Source organism: Mustelus asterias, chromosome 8 (genome assembly GCF_964213995.1).
Source record: "Mustelus asterias chromosome 8, sMusAst1.hap1.1, whole genome shotgun sequence".
NCBI classification, from domain to species: Eukaryota; Metazoa; Chordata; class Chondrichthyes; order Carcharhiniformes; family Triakidae; genus Mustelus; species Mustelus asterias.
The window spans coordinates 80,538,135-80,559,130 of NC_135808.1; the positions used below are offsets into that span (position 1 = coordinate 80,538,135).

At 45.4% G+C, this 20,996-nt stretch overlaps 1 protein-coding gene across 1 annotated transcript in view; it reads right to left on the reverse strand.

Moving 5' to 3' along the window:
• Positions 1 to 20,996, reverse strand: part of nmnat2 (nicotinamide nucleotide adenylyltransferase 2) — a 251,535-nt gene that overhangs the window by 127,048 nt on the left and 103,491 nt on the right. The window contains exon 3 of the mRNA XM_078219366.1: positions 7,901 to 7,968. Within this exon, the coding sequence (XP_078075492.1) occupies positions 7,901 to 7,968 (68 nt within the window). The remainder of the gene's footprint in view (positions 1 to 7,900; positions 7,969 to 20,996) is intronic.

Consider the following 20,996-nt stretch of genomic DNA (forward strand, 5'->3'; position numbering starts at 1 on the left):
TCTGTTTAAATGAGTTTCCAGAACCCCAACAAGATGGTATCTGTAATGATGTTGACCTTACTGCTCATTTGTAACAATAATTCTATTGTATTGATTTGAAAGACACACTGGTTGCACTGCCTGGCACGCTTTGTGTCTGGTCAGAGTTCCAGATGGTGCCTAAACGATCCCAGAAACGGAAGGATCACAATTTTTGCTTGAACTTGCTAGAAACATAATGCAAATATTTTCTTTGTGTATTAAATACAGTGAAATAATCATATATCGAATGCCCATGATCTCATTACACCTGGCACGCACAGGTGATCTTTCCCAATTACATTGTACACACATTCTCATAAGGAAGCATCGACAGCAGGTTTCAACTCATGTCAGGGCTAAAGAGAAAAACTACACAAGTTGTGTCTTATCGCGCCCACAAAGTGTGCTGAAGTTCTGTTCAGGTATTGAATTACTTTGAAGTGCAAGCACTTGTTATATAGGCAAACGTGGCAGCCAATTGCTCACATCATATGAAATGAATGACAGAATAACTTTCTTGTTGGTGATGGCTGAGGGAAGATGAGTCAGGAGACACCAGAAGAATTCCACATACTTTTTATAGCAGTGTCATAGTACTTCAAACACCCACCGGAGCAGGCAGACAAGGCATTGCCGTAACAGCTAACCTAACAGACAACACTTCAACAATGCAACCTTCATTCTGTTGTGAAGTATTAGTTTAAATGTTGGATTGGAAGCGTAAAGCTATAATTCTCTGATACTGAGGCAAGAACCCCATCAACCTTGTGAAGCTGAGACATTGAGTGATGTCTGGTTGAGACATCAAGGATTTTGATTGGAGAGCCAGCGGGTGACCTGTAGTGCCTCTTTTCTGGAAGGCCCACAGGCCAATCAGGCAGTGGCAAGGCTGGCAGCAGGCCTTCTCCTGGAATTAGGACCCCAAACAAATGTGAAATGACTTGGAACAGCTCGAGAGCGCGCTAGTTTGAATGAACTAAATTGGCATTAGTCATTATAGGCAACATCACCTCCTCTACAATCATCCTCAACACCAATGCCCCACAAAGCCCCCTACTATACTCCCTATACACCTATGACTGTGCGGCAATTCCAATTCGATTTTCAAGTTTGCTGTCGACACCAGCATAGTGGGTTGGATCTCAAACAATGACGAGACAGAGTACAGGAATGAGATAGAGAATCTGGTGAACTGGTGCGGCAACAATAATCTCTCCCTCAATGTCAACAAAACGAAGGAGATTGTCATCGACTTCAGGAAGCATGAAGGAGAACATGCCCCTGTCTACATCAATGGGGACGAAGTAGAAAGGGTCGAAAGCTTCAAGTTTTCAAGTCCAGATCGCCAACAACCTGTCCTGGTTTCCCCATGCCAACACTATAGTTAAGAAAGCCCACCAATGCCTCTACTTTCTCAGAAGACTAAGGAAATTTGGCATGTCAGCTACGCGCTCACAAACTTTTACAGATGCACCATAGAAAGCATTCTTTCTAGTTGTATCACAGCTTGATATCGCTCCTGCTCTGCACAAGACCGCAAGGAACTACAAAAGGTCGTGAATGTAGCCCAATCCATCACGCAAACCAGCCTCCCATCCATTGACTCTGTCTACACTTCCCGCTGCCTTGGCAAAGCAGCCTGCATAATTAAGAACCCCACGCACCCCGGACATTCTCTCTTCCACCTTTTTCCTTCGGGAAAAAGATACAAAAGTCTGAGGTCACGTACCAACTGACTCAAGAACAGCTTCTTCCCTGCTGCTGTCAGACTTTTGAATGGACTTACCTTGCATTAGGCTGATCTTTCTCTACACCCTAGCTATGACTGTAACACTACATTCTGCACTCTCTCGTTTCCTTCTCTATGAACGGTATGTTATAGCATGCAAGAAACAATACTTTTCACTGTATGTTAATACATGTGACAATAACAAATCAAATCAAATCATTAATTCAGGTTTAAGTCATTGGATGGTACTTTTTGAACATTTTGCACAAAACATACCCCCAGTAAACTTTCCTTCCCCTTTAAGTGTAGGTTTACTGATACAAAGTAATTAGTAATTGGAGTATAAACTGCATAGAAAACCTGTCAAACTTGTTTTAGGTTGTGTTATTTAAATCATGTTAGATCCAGAGTCTGTCAACTTAGACACTATAAATAGGTGAGTCAGAAATTCATAAATTAATTGGAATAATCTTTAAATCACTCCAGGTATATCGTGTCTGCCTATGTGAGTTGAATCAATTATTTCCTGAGTAATTGGATGATGCAATAAATTAGCAGCCTATCCTTCCGTGTATGGTGTCCAAATCTGAATGCTTTATGCTAGGTTTAAAGTCACATCACTCTCCTGCCTAATATGGATCTAGTGATCTATATATAGACATCCTAGAAGGTGGTTAAGGCTGCTACTTACTTGCAAGAGGAGCTGGACAGAAATCTGGTGAAGTATCCTTCACTGGATATAGAGGATTCCATGGTACTTTAGGAGCAGAGGAGTTCTCAGTTTCAAGGCCAATATTTATCCCCCAGTCAACATCTGTTTTTTGATCATTTATCTCATTTCTGATTGCGGGATCTTGCTGTGTGATAATTGGCTGCTGAGCTTTCCTACATTTTAAAAGGTACTTTAATAGATATGACCTGATTTTGGATGTCTGGAAGGTGTGAAAAGCGTGATATAAATACTGTCATTAGCAGTGTATCAAGTATTTTGTTTCTGAATTGTGTGACTGGCAGATGGACTGAAAAAGCCTTTGTTTGGTCCTGTACTTTGCGGTGTTCATATGTTTCTACGCAATCAGTTTGAGTAGTTTAAACCCACCCATCGTAAGAGACAAAGTACAGAACTTGCTACAGTTGGGCAAAGATTGATCATTTCAGGTGGACAGAATGGGAAATGGGAACATTCACACACTTGCAATTCAGATTAAAGCATAAGGAGACAGTGTAGAGGCTGCATTACATTGGGCTGTAGCTTCAGAGCTCCCCTGCATTGGATTTGGGGGTGGGGCTGGGGGGTGGGGAGTGCCCCAAAGATATACTGGGGAATCCCTTTTGGAACTTCCCTGGTAAGCGTTTGCATCACAACTGTCTAGAAACGCTGCATTGTGAACTATCTGAAAATGTAAGTTAAATCACTAACTTTGAATGCTTCCGCCAGGGTTACGCTAATAGTTCCTCAGAGAAAGTTAGAAGAATTAAAACCTCTGTGGGATACCCCCACTCCGATCCCCCCCAAGGATTTCCCACTCACAGACCCACAACATCCACCCGATCTGCGGACCCAACATGACTCGGCCACCGACCTGACACCTCCTGTGACCCGTCTTCAATCCCCCACCGACCCGACTCCCCATCCCCGTCAACCCAACCCATGGATCCAACCCAACCTGACAACCTTCCCAACCCAACCACACCCTCTGATGCGTGGACCCAAAATGACCAACCTCCTGACCCCATAACCCACTCCACCCCACTGACCTCCAACCCCAACCTCTGATCCCCTGCACTCGTACCTGGGCTGAACACCTAGCACCGTAGAGCTGTCAGGTTCCTGTCAACTTTGAACCTGCCTCTCCAGTTCCAAAGCAGAACCATATCAGACTCAAAACATTCACTGTTTCTCTCTCCACAGGTGTTCTCAAACCTGTTGAGTTTTTCCAGCACTTTCTGTTTTTATTCCTGTTGACTTTAGTTTTAAAAAGTTTTTTTAAGAACATGCCAACATTTTAAGCAATCCCAAGGTTATGAAGAATCCTACTAATATGTAGTGAAAAGATTTAAATCTGCAATATTAACCCTCAGTCAGAAGAGCTCGAAAATGTACTTTTCAACAGTTTGTTGTAAATATTCCACATGGTAGGCTTATGTATACAAAACTTTGAATTTATTGTCTCATTTAATAAATGCTATGTAGAAGATAAATGCTGTACCAAGCAGAATTACTCAGATATCTTGATCCGATATTGTAGAATTTCACATGTAGGAGTCCTAATAGGTGCGAAGTTAAAGGATTAAATCATTATGGAGCCAGCTAGAGATATTACTGCATGTTGCTGGGAGACAGATTTTCCCCCAGAATGCTGTGACATTGATTTTGGTCATTTCTATCTTCAATGCAGCTTGCAGAGTTGAAGGTGAAACAATTAGGATTGATAGTGCCTGCTTTTTGAGTGCTACAAATGCTAGAGTTGCACAATGCCGAGCCCGGCACACGAGCACACTTTTGGGATGAATTGTGACCATCTTGGTGAGGGCACCAGTGAGCATGCAGGGAAAGGCTGTCAGAGGCATGCAGAGCAAATGGAACATGTTGTTACCCTGTATTCAATGCTGATCTGATGCCAGCATTGTCATTTTGGTCCTTAACCCTCCAGCTAATCCACTCTCTTAAGCTCCCAGAGGTCGTTTTTGATCCTGTTCTTTGAGGCGTTCTTCTGTGTCTGTACAGTCAGTTTGTGGAGTTTAAAGCCACAGTTTATAATATACTGCATTGTGATGATACAGTGTGGTGCTCCCTCTACACTGTCTCCTTAAATTTAATCTGAACATGGGTTCAGCAGAATGAAGGATCTCCCACCAACCACTATTTAGAGGAATCATCAACTACTTACAGGTTTGGTGCTGGTTAATTTCTTCTAACCATATTAAAGTTGCTGAAATTTACAGGGGCTGCTCTGGCAGATACAGAAGGAATTCTTGCTGACTTCAAGGCTTCTGCACAAAGTATTTGCTCCTGGATATAGATGGACTACTATCCATTCCCCTTGAAACACAGCATAACTTGGAGATTGAACCAAGGCCATTCAGAGCAGGACAAGATGCTGGAAGAGGGTCCTTTCTGTCTGGGCTGTCAGTGAAAAACTCAATAACATTAACTGCAACTTTTCAATTCACCAACAATCCCACACCTTACCTTGTCTCTGTCCCTGATCATCACAACATTTTCCTGACCACAATGCAAACGTAAAAGCCATCACAAAATAAAAAATCCAAACCGAATTTCTAAATGAAATCATGCCATATTGCAACTAAACACCTTACTGCCTGTGTCCTGTGTATCTTTGCCTATCCTCATGTTCCTATGCAGTGTTCACCAGTAGCTGCAGCTTAGCTGATGAGAGGCTGCTGACTTTCAGTGGAGGAGTCTGCCAATGGTCTTGGAGGATGCCCTTGATCAGTTCCAGAAGATCCAGCTGCAGACTGCACCACCTCAGCACGGAAGACAAATATGCAAAGGAGGATTATACCTGAGGATACCACCATCTCAAAGTATTCAGACCCCGGCCTCAGCCATGGCCTTCTAAATAATGGTCAGCACCATCTTCTCCAAAGGGATTAGGACATACAGGCATGCCTGTTCCTGTTGGTTAGCTCCTGCTACCCCCTGGATTGTGCGCCACCTTGTCCTGTAAGACAGAGGGATGTGTATCAGTGAATGCAATGTGTTTCATGGTTGAATGGTGGTAAGTGTGTATAAGCTGTGAGACGTGGTGTTAGGTTTGCTGTGGTACTAAGTGTGTTTGGGTGTGTGAATGTTAGGTATGAGTTGTGATTGATGGAGATTGTTGGTGTGTGTGTCAAGAGGGTATGGTCAACTAAGCAGCATTTGAGGCCACTGGCACAGTTGGTTAGATATAGTGGGAGGGCAAGGTTTCATTGGCCTCCTCACAGCATGTTTCTCGTGGTGGGAGGTGGTTTGCCGGTGGTGGAATCTTCTTGTCCTACTGCTGTTAATGAGAATTCCTATTGACTGCATCTCACACCACTGGGAAATCCACAGCGGGGGTGTGCCATTGGTGGCACCAGAAGATTCTGCCAGCATGAACAACTGGAGAATTCCAGCTGGCACCTGGAAGATATATTCTCTAATCTTTACCATTCATGTGAGGTAAGTGAATTTCTTGCATCCAAGATCTGACATTGACCTCCATGGCATCTGACCCCACTGCCATCTCATCATTTGCCCGGAGGGCCTTATGACCTGCTGCAGATGCAGGACATCTCTCCTCGTTTCCAGCTCCTACACTAAGACCTCTACTACAGCATCACCCTGGTCTCTTCACCGTTCTGCAGATCACATCCACTTGCTGCTCCAGCTATAACACACGTCCCCTTTAAGAGGAATTAATAACTTTGGGCTCCTGCTGATGTATGCAGCCAATTAACAGCTGCATCACAATCCTAGCAGCTGTTTCCAGAGATGGTCACTACAACTCCACACACAAAACTGCGACACTCCCGCTTCATCTCCCAAGAGAAAGCTCAGTGCTAGATTATGTCAGACAATTGTATCAATTGAAACATGCTAGGTAATAAAAACCCAATGTTGTGCATTCAGTACTGCTATCATGTGTGCCATCTTCACTGTTTACTCAGCACTGGGGCTATTCAATAATTCATTAACCTAGGATTCTTAAATTGATTGATCAATAAAGTCTCAAGTAAGAACGTATGAAGTCATGTTCTTGCATTGCTCCCTGTGTAAATTAAACTAAATCAGTCATCTTACATAACAAAGGACTGCGGCAGGTGGTGAGGAAACCTACACGAGAGAAAAACATACTTGTCCTTATCTTCACCAACCTCTCTGCGGCAGATGCATCTGTCCATGACAGTATCGGTAGGAGTGACCACCACACAATCCTTGTGGAGAAAAAGTCCCATCTTCACATTGAGGATATCCTCCATGGGTATGGCATCAAGGAGCCCCAGGAAAACTGAAGCTGATGGGAATCAGGGGGAAAGTCATCCACTGGTTGGAGTCATAGCTGGCACAATGGAAGATGGTTGTGGTGGTTGGAGGTCAACCATCTCAACTCCAGGACATTACTGCAGGTGTTCCTTGGGGTAGTGTCCCAGACCCAACCATCTTCAGGTGCTTCATCAATACTCTCCACTTGCCTGGATCTGCGAAACTCCAACAACACCCAAGAAGCTCAACACCATCCAGGACAAAGCAGTCCACTTAATTGCTAACCCTTTCATTAACATTCAATCCCCTCCACCACTAATGAACAGTGGCAGCCACGTGTGTAACATCAAATGCACAAGATGCACTGCAGGAACTCACCAACGTTCCTTACGCATCTTCCAAACCCACAACCACTACCATCTAGAAGGACAAGAACAGCAGATATATGAGAATTCCACCACTTGGGGGTTCCTCTCCAAGTCATTCACAATCCTGACTTGAAAATATATCGCCACTCGTTCACTGTCGCTGGGTCAAAATCTTGGAATTCCCTCCCTAACAGCACTGTGGGTGTATCTACATCTCAGGGCCTACTGCAGTTGAAGAAGGCAGCTCACCACCACCTTCTCAAGGACAACTAGGGATAGGTGTAAATTAATGGAAAAAAAGAACATACAATACAAAAGCAGGCCTTATGGTCCAATTGGTTATGCTTTACTTGACCTTCCTTTTCTAAGTCTATCAGCATCACCCTCTATTCACTTGTACCTCTAGCTTATCAAGATTCCCTTTAGCATACACTACATCTATCTACACTATTTGCCACAACCACTCCATGTGGTAGGGACTTCCACATTCTTACCACTCTCTAAGTAAAGAATTTTCTCCTGAATCTGGTTTATGAATGACCCCATCCCACCACCCCCCCCCCCCGGCAAAATAAACTTCCACATTGTTACATTTTCAGCAGAGTTTCATAGACTTCTCAGTGGACTGCATGTAAATCAAGATAGTTCTAACAATCCTAGTTTGTAAATGTTAAGTCATAATTTTACAAAGCACTTCTTCATATTCCAACCGGTATCCATGAAAACATGAATTCTAAATAAATCTGTGAGAAAATGGGGAGAGAGAACGAGAGAGGCAAACAAAGAGACAGGGCTGAATAAATCAATTACCTGATCCAATCAGAGGACTGAACAGCCAGCTGGCACATTGTGAGGCGATGTCGACTAGAGACAAGGCCCTGAAAAAAATAAGCGGAGAGAATTAAATATTAATAAAGGTACATCATCTGAAGAATTACTGTATGGATAAAAAAACTCTTAAAACCTGATTACAATTAGCTGTTATATGAGATGCATAAAACATCCAAATAATAGGAATGAGAGAGCTATTCTTAATATTCATTTGTTTTAGTTCATCCACATCTCATTGAAGTCGGATTTTTTTAGTTCAGTAGTGGTAACAATAATTGGTTACATTACTGTACAGGTTATAATGATTGTAACTTTATGTTAATTCTACAGCACAGATCACAATGAATGACTATAGTACCGTTCAGAATGTTTTTTAAAATCCATTTGTGGGACATGGGCATCGCTGGCTAGTCAGCATTCATTGCCCTTGAGAAGGTGGTGGTGAGCTGCCTTCTTGAATCGCTGTACTCCACGTGCTGTGGGTTGACCCACAATGCCATTAGGGAGGGAATTCCTGGATTTTGACCCAGCGACTGCGAAGGAACGGTGATTATATTTCCAAGTCAGGATGGTGAGTGGCTTGGAGGGGAACTTGCAGGTGGTGGTGTTCCCATTTATCTGCTGCCCTTGTCCTTCTAGATGGAAGTCGTTGTGGGTTTGGAAGGTGCTGTCTAAGGATCTTTGGTGAATTGCTGCAGTGCATCTTGTAGATAGTACACACTGCTGCTACTAAGTGTCGGTGGTGGAGGGAGTGGATGTTTGTAGATGTGGTGCCAATCAAGCGGCCTGCTTTGTCCTGGATGGTGTCAAGCTTCTTGAGTGTTGTTGGAGCTGCACCCATCCAGGCAAGTGGGGAGTATTCCATCACACTCCTGACTTGTGCCTTGTAGATGGTGGATAGGCTTTGGGGAGTCAGGAGGTGAGTTACTCGCTGCAGTATTCCTAGCCTCTGACCCGCTCTTATAGCCACTGTGTTTATGTGGTGCAACTTTGCACTCATTCTTCAGTGAAGGGAAAGGCTGATTAAGTCTTTGTACGGCCAAACCATATTTATAGAAACATAGAAACATAAAAGATAGGAGCAGGAGGAGGCTATTTGGCCCTTTGGGCCTGCTCTGCCATTCATTACGATCATGGCTGATCATCCAACTCAACAGCCTAATCCTGCTTCTCAATAGCCCAATCCTGCTTTTTCCCCATAACCTTCGAATAGAAATCAGCCACAGTGTGATTAGTCCCTTACAGTGGACTGATTTATGGGCTCCCGCAATCCATATGATATAGAGAGGCGATCTATATCATGAACTGAACATCAAAACAGAATACAGAGTCACTGGACGGGATTTTACAGCGTTGCTCGGGCGAGACTGGAAACTCCTGCCCGAGGTCAATGGAGATTTCCGTTGGAGATCGCCCGTGCCGATACCGTGGCAGGCGAGGTGATAGATTTCCGGCCTTTATGTCCATTTTCCAGGCTTGTCTGAGGGTTCAAACTTTTGCATCTGCTGACTAAGAGGCAAAAATGCTTTCAGTAAGCCGAAGGTTTACCCTATTGCAATGGTTACAGTGCAGTATAGGCCGCCATGCTTTGGTTATAATCCAGTACGTGACACAATAGTTATACAAACAGGACACAGTGTATGATTATGGGGCAGGATATTCTGTAAGAACCCCCACTTGGCCCCCCCCTCCCACCCTGCCACCATCCTCTGACCTTTCTGTTGTTTTACATGGGGTCAGCAAGGCCAAAAACAGCCAGCCATCCTTGCTTCAATTGAGGCCCTGAAGCGGCTAATTATTGTCTACATAATGGCTGCTTCACACCCAGCCTCAATTTTTAGGCTGGTGGGAGGAGCTCAGAGGCAGGGGAAAACTCACTAGATCACCCTACTTAGATCTTGGGTAGGAAAGGGGGATGGGGTGCCTCCCTCAAAGGCTGCCTTACCACATCGGTTGCAACCTCCCAAGATCTGCCCCATATCCTCTCTCCCGACCCCCAGGCCTCATCTTCCCTCCCCACCATGAGATCCTTCCATACTTACCTGGTCCTGGACACCAGGACTTAGAGTCTGGAGACTTCTTGTCATCCCAGTCCTGACCACTGCTACCACGAGCAGTGCTGGGACTACAGAGCTGCTGGCCAACCAGATTGAGCGGCGGAAGTTCCGTCCAGCCAATTATTGCTCCTCGGAGACTAAGGTGACTGAGAGGCTGCGGTAATGGGCAGGAATGCGTTCCCTGTTAACTCTTCAGCTTTCTGAAAAAGCCAGCCCATGAAGCCATTAGAAAGAAGTGAGTGAGATGAATAATGGAAAGTAGGCACAAAACCACCAGTCTCCAGTCCACATCCAAAGGGGAAGTTATTTTATCAATCTAATGTCCCTTCTCTTCATAATATTAAATCTCTCAAGTGAATCACCTTCTAATCTTTTATATTCTAATGAAAACAGGCCCAATATTTTGCAAGATTCATTCATGCCATGCAGCATGCTAGTGAATATGTGTTGTGCTCTCTCCATTGCCTCACCATCCTGCTATAATGTGAACTCAGTAAGAAGTTTAACAACACCAGGTTAAAGTCCAACAGGTTTATTTGGTAGCAAAAGCCACACAAGCTTTCGAGGCTCTGAGCCCCTTCTTCAGGTGAGTGGGAATTCTGTTCACAAACAGAACTTATAAGACACAGACTCAATTTACATGAATAATGGTTGGAATGCGAATACTTACAACTAATCCAGCGAATACTTACAACTAATCGGTTGCATTCTTGGACACGCGCATCTCCATTAAGGACGGTCACCTCAGCACCTCACTGTACCGCAAGCCCACGGATAACCTCACGATGCTCCACTTCTCCAGCTTCCACCCTAAACACGTTAAAGAAGCCATCCCCTACGGACAAGCCCTCCGTATACACAGGATCTGCTCGGATGAGGAGGATCGCAACAGACACCTCCAGACGCTGAAAGATGCCCTCATAAGAACAGGATATGGCGCTAGACTCATTGATCAACAGTTCCGACGCGCCACAGCGAAAAACCGCACCGACCTCCTCAGAAGACAAACACGGGACACAGTGGACAGAGTACCCTTCGTTGTCCAGTACTTCCCCGGAGCGGAGAAGCTACGGCATCTCCTCCGGAGCCTTCAACATGTCATTGATGAAGACGAACATCTCGCCAAGGCCATCCCCACACCCCCACTTCTTGCCTTCAAACAACCGCACAACCTCAAACAGACCATTGTCCGCAGCAAACTACCCAGCCTTCAGGAGAACAGTGACCAAGACACCACACAACCCTGCCACAGCAACCTCTGCAAGACGTGCCGGATCATCGACACAGATGCCATCATCTCACGTGAGAACACCATCCACCAGGTACACGGTACATACTCTTGCAACTCGGCCAACGTTGTCTACCTGATACGTTGCAAGAAAGGATGTCCCGAGGCATGGTACATTGGGGAAACTATGCAGACGCTGCGACAACGGATGAATGAACACCGCTCGACAATCACCAGGCAAGACTGTTCTCTTCCTGTTGGGGAGCACTTCAGCGGTCACGGGCATTCGGCCTCTGATATTCGGGTAAGCGTTCTCCAAGGCGGCCTTCGCGACACACGACAGCGCAGAGTCGCGGAGCAGAAACTGATAGCCAGGTTCCGCACACACAAGGACGGCCTCAACCGGGATATTGGGTTTATGTCACACTATTTCACATAAATATTTCTGCTTTTTTCCTCCTGAGTCTTTATCATGCGATCCTAGAATCAGAATTTATGTCACACTATTTGTAACTCCCACAGTTGCGTGGACCTGCAGAGTTTCACTGGCTGTCTTGTCTGGAGACAATACACATCTTTTTAGCCTGTCTTGATGCTCTCTCCACTCCCATTGTTTTGTTTCTTAAAGACTGGATTAGTTGTAAGTATTCGCATTCCAACCATTATTCATGTAAATTGAGTCTGTGTCTTATAAGTTCTGTTTGTGAACAGAATTCCCACTCACCTGAAGAAGGGGCTCAGAGCCTCGAAAGCTTGTGTGGCTTTTGCTACCAAATAAACCTGTTGGACTTTAACCTGGTGTTGTTAAACTTCTTACTGTGTTTACCCCAGTCCAACGCCGGCATCTCCACATCATAATGTGAACTCACAACTGTACACAATATCCAAACATAGGGTCCGATTTTACCATTTTGACTCTGAGTGCCGAATCTGGGCGTAGTACAGATCCGACCTCGAAATCCTCTTTCCAGCGCGCCCATACGCTGTCAGCCGTCTCCAGTCCGATCCGCGCAGTGGGCGGGGCTTAGCGCTGCCGGAACAATCGGAGCTCTGAACTGCGCATGAGCAGTTCGAAAAAAATCTGAAAAAGCGCGCCCGTGTCAGATCGCAGCTCTGAGGAGTAGAAATGATGCCTTGACTTAAAATCATACCTGCGAGTAAATTTCTCACTCAGAATGACAATTATTTGTTAGTTTAAAAATATAAACTCCCTGGAAAGACGGAGAATGAGGGGAGATCTAATAGAGGTGTACAAGATTATGAAGGGGATAGATAGGGTGAACGGTGGGAAGCTTTTTCCCAGATCAGAAGTGACGTTCACGAGGGGTCACGGGCTCAAGGTGAGAGGGGCGAAGTACAACTCAGATATTAGAGGGATGTTTTTTATACAGAGGGTGGTGGGGGCCTGGAATGCGTTGCCAAGTAGGGTGGTGGAGGCAGACACGCTGACATCGTTTAAGACTTACCTGGATAGTCACATGAGCAGCCTGGGAACGGAGGGATACAAACGATTGGTCTAGTTGGACCGAGGAGCGGCGCGGGCTTGGAGGGCTGAAGGGCCTGTTTCCTGTGCTGTACTGTTCTTTGTTCTTTGTATAACCTGTTCCTGTGCAAGCCACTCAGAAGCAATAAACACAGCTGCATGTATTTAACTACATTTGCAATTTGCATAATTCTTGCTGATCAGAAGTAACTTTTAATATTTCCATGATGCCACAAATCTGTGTTGTTAAACACAGATAATGAGTGGGTGCTGAAAGATTTCCATGGACTAGTCTGTCAGTCAGTGCTCCCACTGATCCATCCTGTACCAATATCTCTGTCCAGCTGCCTGGAAATCGTCGACTCTCATCTGGAACAACTGAATTTGGTCAATAAATTATCTTTTTCGCCTTTGATGCTGAAATAAAAATCTCACCATTCACCGGACTCTGAAATGTCTTGCTGCACTTTACACTGGAGGCTGTCAGCTCTCTTCCAACTGGTCCGATGTTGGCCACTTCAGTCATTACTGCACTTGAAGAAAAGTCTATGGTGACTGTATATTTAATCTAAAAGAATGTTGGCTTTTCACGCTGTGATATATGTCTGTTCAGTCTTTTGAGTTATGCCCCCTATTCCAGACATTAGATAAACATCCCTTCTGAAGTTTTTGTGGAGAAGCAAGGTCACATGACCCAGGACACCTACCTTTTGGCCAGTTTAATAATACAGACCTCCCCTGGGAGGCAGGCCCCCCTCAGCAGACCCCCCCCCCCCAACCAGAGATCTTTCTGAGCCCCCTCCTCCCCCCCCCAACCAGAGATCCATCTGAGCCCGCCCCCCTCCTCCGGCGAACGGCAGTGGAATGATGTGAAGCCCGATCACTTTAGCTGTGGCTCCAAGTCTGTGGCCAGGAAGGTGCTGCAGGCTCTCGAAGGACTGAAGATGATCGAGAAGGATGGTGGAGGGAGACCAGCGATCGAGGCAGGTTGGGGGTGTGGTCTGCCGAGGGGGGCCTGCCTCCCAGGAGGGTCTGATCCCGGGGGGGGGCGTGGCAGCAGGGGGTGGGGTGCTCTGCCAGGGGGTCTGCCTCCCGTCGGGGGGATCTGCCTCCAGGGGAGGGGGGTTGGTCTGCCAGGGTGGTTAGCGGAGGGTCTGTCAGGGTGAGGGGGTGGAGGGATTGCCACTGCTGGGGGGCCTGGGCTGGATATCAGGGCGCTCTGAGAAGGATGGCCGAGAAGGATGGTGGCCGCAGACTGAATTCACAAGGGCAGAGAGAGCTTCGGAGGTTCCCCTGCAGAATAGAAATCCGCTTCGGATTTTTATTTTGCAGGTCGCTAACAGCGCGGATCCGGAGCAGACCAGAAGAGGGTAAAGTGGGATTTGGTGGTAGAGTTGGGCGCGCGGTTCATTAAATCGATTTAAATGCATGCTAATGCATTTAAATCGTCAGGCCGCCCGATTCGGGTGCGGACCGGATCCGCGCCTGAATCGGGTGTTGGTAAAGTCGCGATTTGCTCGGATTTGAGTGCAGATTGCGTTAAAGGCCCGACGCCCAAATTTACCGCGATTTCTTCCCCAAAAACAGGCACAAATTGTTGGTAAAATCGGGCCCATAGTCTTTATGAAGGTTACATATAAATTCACTGTTACATGTTAAGCATTATATTGTGTGAACTTGAGAAATGAGAGAACAAGTAGGCCATATCCTCGAGCCTGCTCTGCCAATCAATAAGAACATGGCTGAACTACCTCGACTCCCCGTTCCTGCACTATCTCATATCCATTGACTCCCTTAGTGTCTAAAAACCTATCGATCTCAGTCCTGAATATACTCAATGACTGAACAGCAACAATCATCTGGGGTAGGGAATTCCAAAGATCCACTGCACCTGGGAGCTGTACCACTGAGAAGGGCACTAGTACGTACAAGTTCCCCATCATTATACATCATTTTACAAGTGCCGGGTGGGACGTGGGGAAGCGCGGAGTGGGAAATGGCAGGGAAGGGATGTGGGGAAGTGCAGGATGGGAAGTGGGGAAGTGCAGGGTGGGGATGTGGGGAAGTACGGGTGGGAATTGGGGAAGTGCGGGGTGGGAAGTGGCAGGGAGGGGATGTGGGGAAGTGCAGGATGGGAAGTGGGGAAGTGTAGGGTGGGAAATGGCAGGGAGGGGATGTGGGGAAGTGCAGGATGGGAAGTGGGGAAGTGCGGGGTGGGAAGTGGCAGAGGGGTTGTGGGGAAGTGCAGGGTGTGAAGCGCCGGGGAGGAAAGGGTAAAGTGTGGGGTGGAAAGTGGTGGGGGAAATGGGGAAGTGCTGGTGGGAAGTGGAGAATTGGCTGGGGTAAGCGAAAAAGAAGTGGAGGAAGTGAGGGGAAGTGAAGGGAGCTTTGAAACGTGATGCAGCTTGCTTTTTAAATAGTTCTCATGCCACTCTGCCACCTTTCTGTGTCGTCACTCTGGAGTGTTGTTTGATGTCTGCTCTTGGAGCTTTCAGTAATTTAGCTATTGCCAACACCTGCTGGAAAAGAGCTGGCAACACTAATCGTCGCAAGGTCAAATTCCTGGAACTCCCTCCCTAACAGCACTGTGGATGTACCTACACCTTATGGACTGCAGCATTTCAAGAAGACAGCTTACCACCACCTTCTCAAGGGCAGTTAGGAGTGATGAATAAATGCTGGTCGTGCCAGCATTGCCAACATCTCCTGAACAAATTTAAAAATTTGATAGTACAATACAGCTCCCAATGTACTGGTTATAGTACAGTACAAGCCACCATTTAGCCGCAGTGCAAAGTGTAATATTCAACAGCTCTTACCATTATTTTCACAGTTTTAAGCAAATGAATTAAAGTAAAGTGCCAGTATCTTGTCTGCCTGGCACCAGTTCATTGCAGCTTGCAAAAGGTCTATTAGGGAAACAGCACAAGCTGTGACAATGTTCACACCTCTGGTGTTTATTTGTTTGCCTTACAGGAACAAATTGGTAGGGAAATGATTTGAACAATAATTAAGACTTGATGCTCAAAAGCTTATTTCACACCAACCAGCGCAGCCATGGAATACACCCATATTAAAATAGCTCATGTACCAGGTCTGCATTTCTCTCATTTCCAAGCTGGGGTAAATGTTAGGGAAGCTCGTTTCAGGTTACACAATCTAACTGGTTAGATTTGTTTATTTCCTCAAGACTTCCTCTCTCTCAGAAGTGTTGACACATTCTTGGGGTACAGTTCACTCTGCATCCACTATCATCGGCCGTTCTGTCATTCTTCCCAGGTGAGCCAAATCAATGAGTGGCAAAAAACTATGCCAATATGATCAACGGCAGAGCCAAATTCCTTCCTCTGCCATTGTCTGCTCGTGTGGACATTTCCAACAGAGATTACTTCACAGTGATCAGCATCAACACCTCTAACCGCAGCAGCTCACCACTCAGCATACACCATACAGGGTGCCTCCTGATCTCTCCTGGACACTTACAAATTGAACCATCAGTGTGGGTGTTGGGAGTGGGGAGGAAGGATTGGGTTTCGGAAACACTTTTGTAAATTGAGGAGGTTCCTGAGGGTGAAACTGGAGGATATTAAGGGAGCAATTCTCCCGGGTCGATACCCCCGGCAGGAGTCACACTGGCCTGCTGAATCGGGTGTTTGGCAACAGGATTCTCGCCAGGTGTCAAACCTGCTGTGAGTCTCCTTGCCCACTGTGCTGACCCCAATCAAGTTCCCGATCAGAGCGGGCAGGAATCTGATAAATAATCATAATTGGTCATTCAAATGTCATTATCAGGCTGGATAATCTCCTGTCAAACAAAGCACTTCAAAGGGATCTACTCACACCTGCGGTTTCTGAGAGGGAGCAATGGCAAGAGAGCTGCTGTGATTTTGAAGGCTTCCAGACGTCCAGGTCATACGGATATTAAAGTGATCAGGTCACTTCAAAGATTTCAGAGCGTACAGCCAAATATAAAGATTTTTAACTGAACCAGAAAATGCTGGACAATCTCAGCAGGTCTGACAACATCTGTGGAGAGAGAATGGAGTCAACGTTTCGAGTCTGGATGATCCTTCGTCAAAGCTTTCAATAAAGAAAGCGTTGCTGGTAACAGTATTATTATATCTTGGTTATTCCATGTTGATCTTTCAGTTAAGACTGGAACAGCACCATTGTGAAAGCTGGGATTTGCAGTTCCTCACACGTCATACTGAAGAAAAATCGGCTCTGATGAAGGGTCATCCAGACTCAAAACGTTGGCTCTATTCTCTCTCCACAGATGCTGTCAGACCTGTTGAGATTTTCCAGCATTTTCTGTTTTGTTTCAGTTTCCACCATCTGCAATATTTTGCTTTTACTTTTAACTGAAATCAGCTTCAGATCACCATACCAAGAGTGATCTTCACTTTCCCCAGGACAAGAACGAGCAGTTCAGCCATGAACCCCCCCCCCAGTCTGAGGGAGAGAACTGAGATCAACCTCTCATCCCAGCCCGGGCTACCCAACTCCCGGTCGGGTCTCTCTAGTGCCTGCATGGTGTGAATCGAGAGATCGGGGCACCCTGTTAAATGGCACCCTGATCTCTGTTTTAAGTTCTATTAGTGTCACAAGTAGGCTTACATTAACACTGCAGTGAAATCCCCTAGTCGCCACACTCCAGCACCTGTTCAGATAGTGCTGACATGTGACACTTCTCCCTATGGCAAAGGAGCCGTACTGTCCCATTGAATGTGCTAAACATTGTGCCACCGTGCCACCCTCTGTGACGTCAGGCTGGTCAGCATGTTTCACATTTGAATACATTTACATTGCAAAAGTGACTGAATTAGTGCCAAAGGGAAACAGTCTGGCTTTCTCACTGATGCAAGCACTTAGAACAAAAACAGGAGAATTGTGACCATGTTGTTAACCCATTCTCTTCCAGAAGATGCCTGGCTTACTCACGCTAACGATTAGCTGCAGTGTGAGGAGTAGCACTTTGGCCACTCACCTTTACTTTATCGTTGTTCTTCTTGATGGCGCACAGTTATTTGTGAAAGTCCAAGTGAACTGGCTATGACTGCTGCTTTTTCACCAACCTCAACACCTTGGAGTACTTCTCATTTCTGTTCCAAAGTCATAGTTTGCCCCTTACTCTTCGGGTAGTAGAGTCCTTGTCACTTAATGCATGTTTGGCTGATACTTTGCAGACTTTACTTGTGTATTACAGGATAAAATAGAGCTGTGCAGTGGATGCTGACATCTCATGAGCAAATTCTGTGTGGACATCCGGTGTAAATAAATAGTTAGCACAGTGGTGGGTAACCTGCGACATGGGGCCACATGTGGCCCATCAAGTTACTGAGTGTGGTCCACGCCCACGTGCAGGGTTACCTGATTCCGCTGATTTCCTTCCACGTAGTTTTTTTCGTGCCAGTATAACTGAAGTGATACGCATGTAAAGCAAGGGCACAGTGGTTAGCACTGCTGCCTCACAGTGTTAGGAACACGGGTTCAATTCCGGCCTTGGTCACTGTCTGTGTGGAGTTTGCACATTCTCCCCGTGTCTGCGTGGGTGTCCCCCGGGTGCTCTGGTTTCCTCCCACAGTCCAAAGATGTGCAGGTTAGGTTGAGTGGCCATGTTAAATTGACCCTAGTGTCAGCAGATTAGTAGGGTAAATATGTGGAGTTACGGGAATAGGGTCTGGGTGCGGTTGTGGTCGGTGCAGATTCGATGGGCCGAATGGCCCTCTTCTGCACTGTAGGGATTCTATGTTCTATGATTCTATAAGTGAGGTGCATGCTGACTGCAGACAACATTGACTGTGAGAGCCGGGCACATCCTCTGCATCCAAATTGTAAATATTTCTTTTGTTTTTACCACTTGAACTTAATAGTTCTATTAATATATGAATGACTAAATGTTTTCTGTAACTCGTTATGAAATATTTGGCATGTATTAAATATATTTAATCTTATTTATGGGGTCATGGTTAGTGAACAAGCCCAATTTCAATCTTGTGCCCACTGAGGGTGAAGGAGGGCCACTCATGCGGCCCACTCACTAGCCTAGGTTGCCCATATCTGAGTTAGCATGTGTTCTTCACATTATTAACATTTGGCCTATATTATAATTATGAAGTTCAGACGATGAATAGATATTGGTAATGTAGCCTTAAATTTAGGCTAAATAAATGGGGTCATGTGACCTGTTCTGACGTCTGCTTGACAATAAACCTGGGTGGTTTGATTGTTAAGGAAAGCTTAATTTGTTTTGTTGGGAAGAAATTGAAAGGTATTTGGAGGCAATAGCAACAGTCTCTGAGTGCACAATGAGCAGACACCGAGTCTCCCAAAGTTCCAGGAAGGTGTTGAAGATACGGGATGTAAACAGTTGTGCTGTAAACTGTCCGTTTACTTTTAAGATGAAAAGAAGTTGAGGTCGAAAATAATTAATTAGCAGTTCTATCTAGGTACAAGGCTAATGATTCACTAGTTTGAATCTCTTCATTTTCTACAAAGATTGCAACATCTATATATTTTATTTATTAGTGTCACAAGTAGGCTTACATTAACACTGCAATGAAGTTACTGTTGCCACACTCCGACGTCTGTTCAGGTATGGTGAGGGAAAATTTAGCATGGCCAATGCATCTAACCAGCTTGTCTTTCAGACTGTGGGAGGAAACCGGAACACCCGGAGGAAACCCATGCAGACACGGGGAGAACATGCAGATTTTGCACAGACAGTGACCCAAGCTGGGAATCGAATCCGGGTCCCTGGCACTGTGAGGCAACAGTGTTAATTACTGTGCCACCGTGCCGCCCAGTGAATAAGAGCGTACAGTATACCTGCTACTTATTCCCTTTAACCTTCCCCAAACCTTGTCTTACCTTGAAAATAATTGTTTATGGAAGATTCTTTGTTTAAACTTGGCTTGAGTGTCACAGTCATGTACACAAGAAAGCTCAGGATTAGACTATTGACAGATGATGCTTGAGAACAAGGTTAAATTAGGTTTCTGCAAGCTAGCTGAGTATATCTATGTGCAGTCTGGTGAAGTTGAGATTGATTGATCAGGCTGTACTGTGGTCATTTGTACTGACAGATTAATACCTGATTCTCAGCAGATCCCTGCTTTCTTTAATGGCCATTGTGGAAGGAGAACTGCTTTCTGAAATCTCTCTGTCTCGAGCTCCGTCATTTCTGTGGAATGGAACGACAACTTGCCTCTTTATATCAAAATGTACATTATGCTAATTTTTGTTAAAGCGACCTCCATCAGTAATGTTGTTATAGTGTTCCCAGGTAGAATATCTCCAAGGGACATCCTCCAGGAGGTCCGTGAGGACATGCCAGTGGTCACTATGCTTAGCATAGCATATCTGATCATCTCTCATTACCACGTTTCTATCTATTGACTTATTAATTCATCAATTGTTTTATAGGGAATGGCTATTTTACTACACACCATGGAGATTTATGGACTATCTTCCCACCAAAGAATTCATAAGTCCTTTCATTGCAAAGATAATCACTGGGAAATTCATCTAAGAGTACAGAACATTTTCTGTTAAATAATAATATTGACCTCTTCATCTCATTCGAAGTGTTTTTCAGTGATTTATTATAATTTGCTTATTTCCACAAATATTTATGTGTGGCAATATATAACATTTTCAATAAGCACTCTTTATCATAGCTCGATACAATTAATACATAGATTTATAGTTCCTTCCCTTCTTTGTTATTGGAATATAGTGGATCTACCCAAACTATTCAGCCCACTAATCTTTACTCCGGCTCACATTTTACAGATCCTGATTCTTCCTACTTGGATTGTCAGGACCTGTCACTTTGAAGGGGTCTCTCTCTCAGCACTGCTGCACAATTAGTGAATCATGAGGTAGCCGTGTCAAGCCAGGCTTTTTGTAATGACCTAGACGACCAAATTCCAACAAAAGCCCAAGTAGGAAATGGGTTGCCAGATCATTTCAGATCAAATTCCTCCAGGCCACATTTGGACCTTGGGCTTTGTTTGGACAGCCCATTCGTAGATTAATTTTTTTAAAAAGTATTTCCTGCAATGGTAACGATTCAAATTGAAACTGCTAACACAATACGTAGTAAATTAAGACCATGGATCCTCCGGTAAGTACCAATGGTGACAGGGGATCTCTCATTGGAACGGTGGGACAGCAGCACAGTGGTTAGCACTGCTGCCTCACAACGCCAGGGATCCGGGTTCGATTCCTGGCTTGGGCCACTGTCTGTGCGGACTCTGCACATTTTCCCCGTGTCTGCGTGGGATTCCTCCGGGTGCTCTGGTT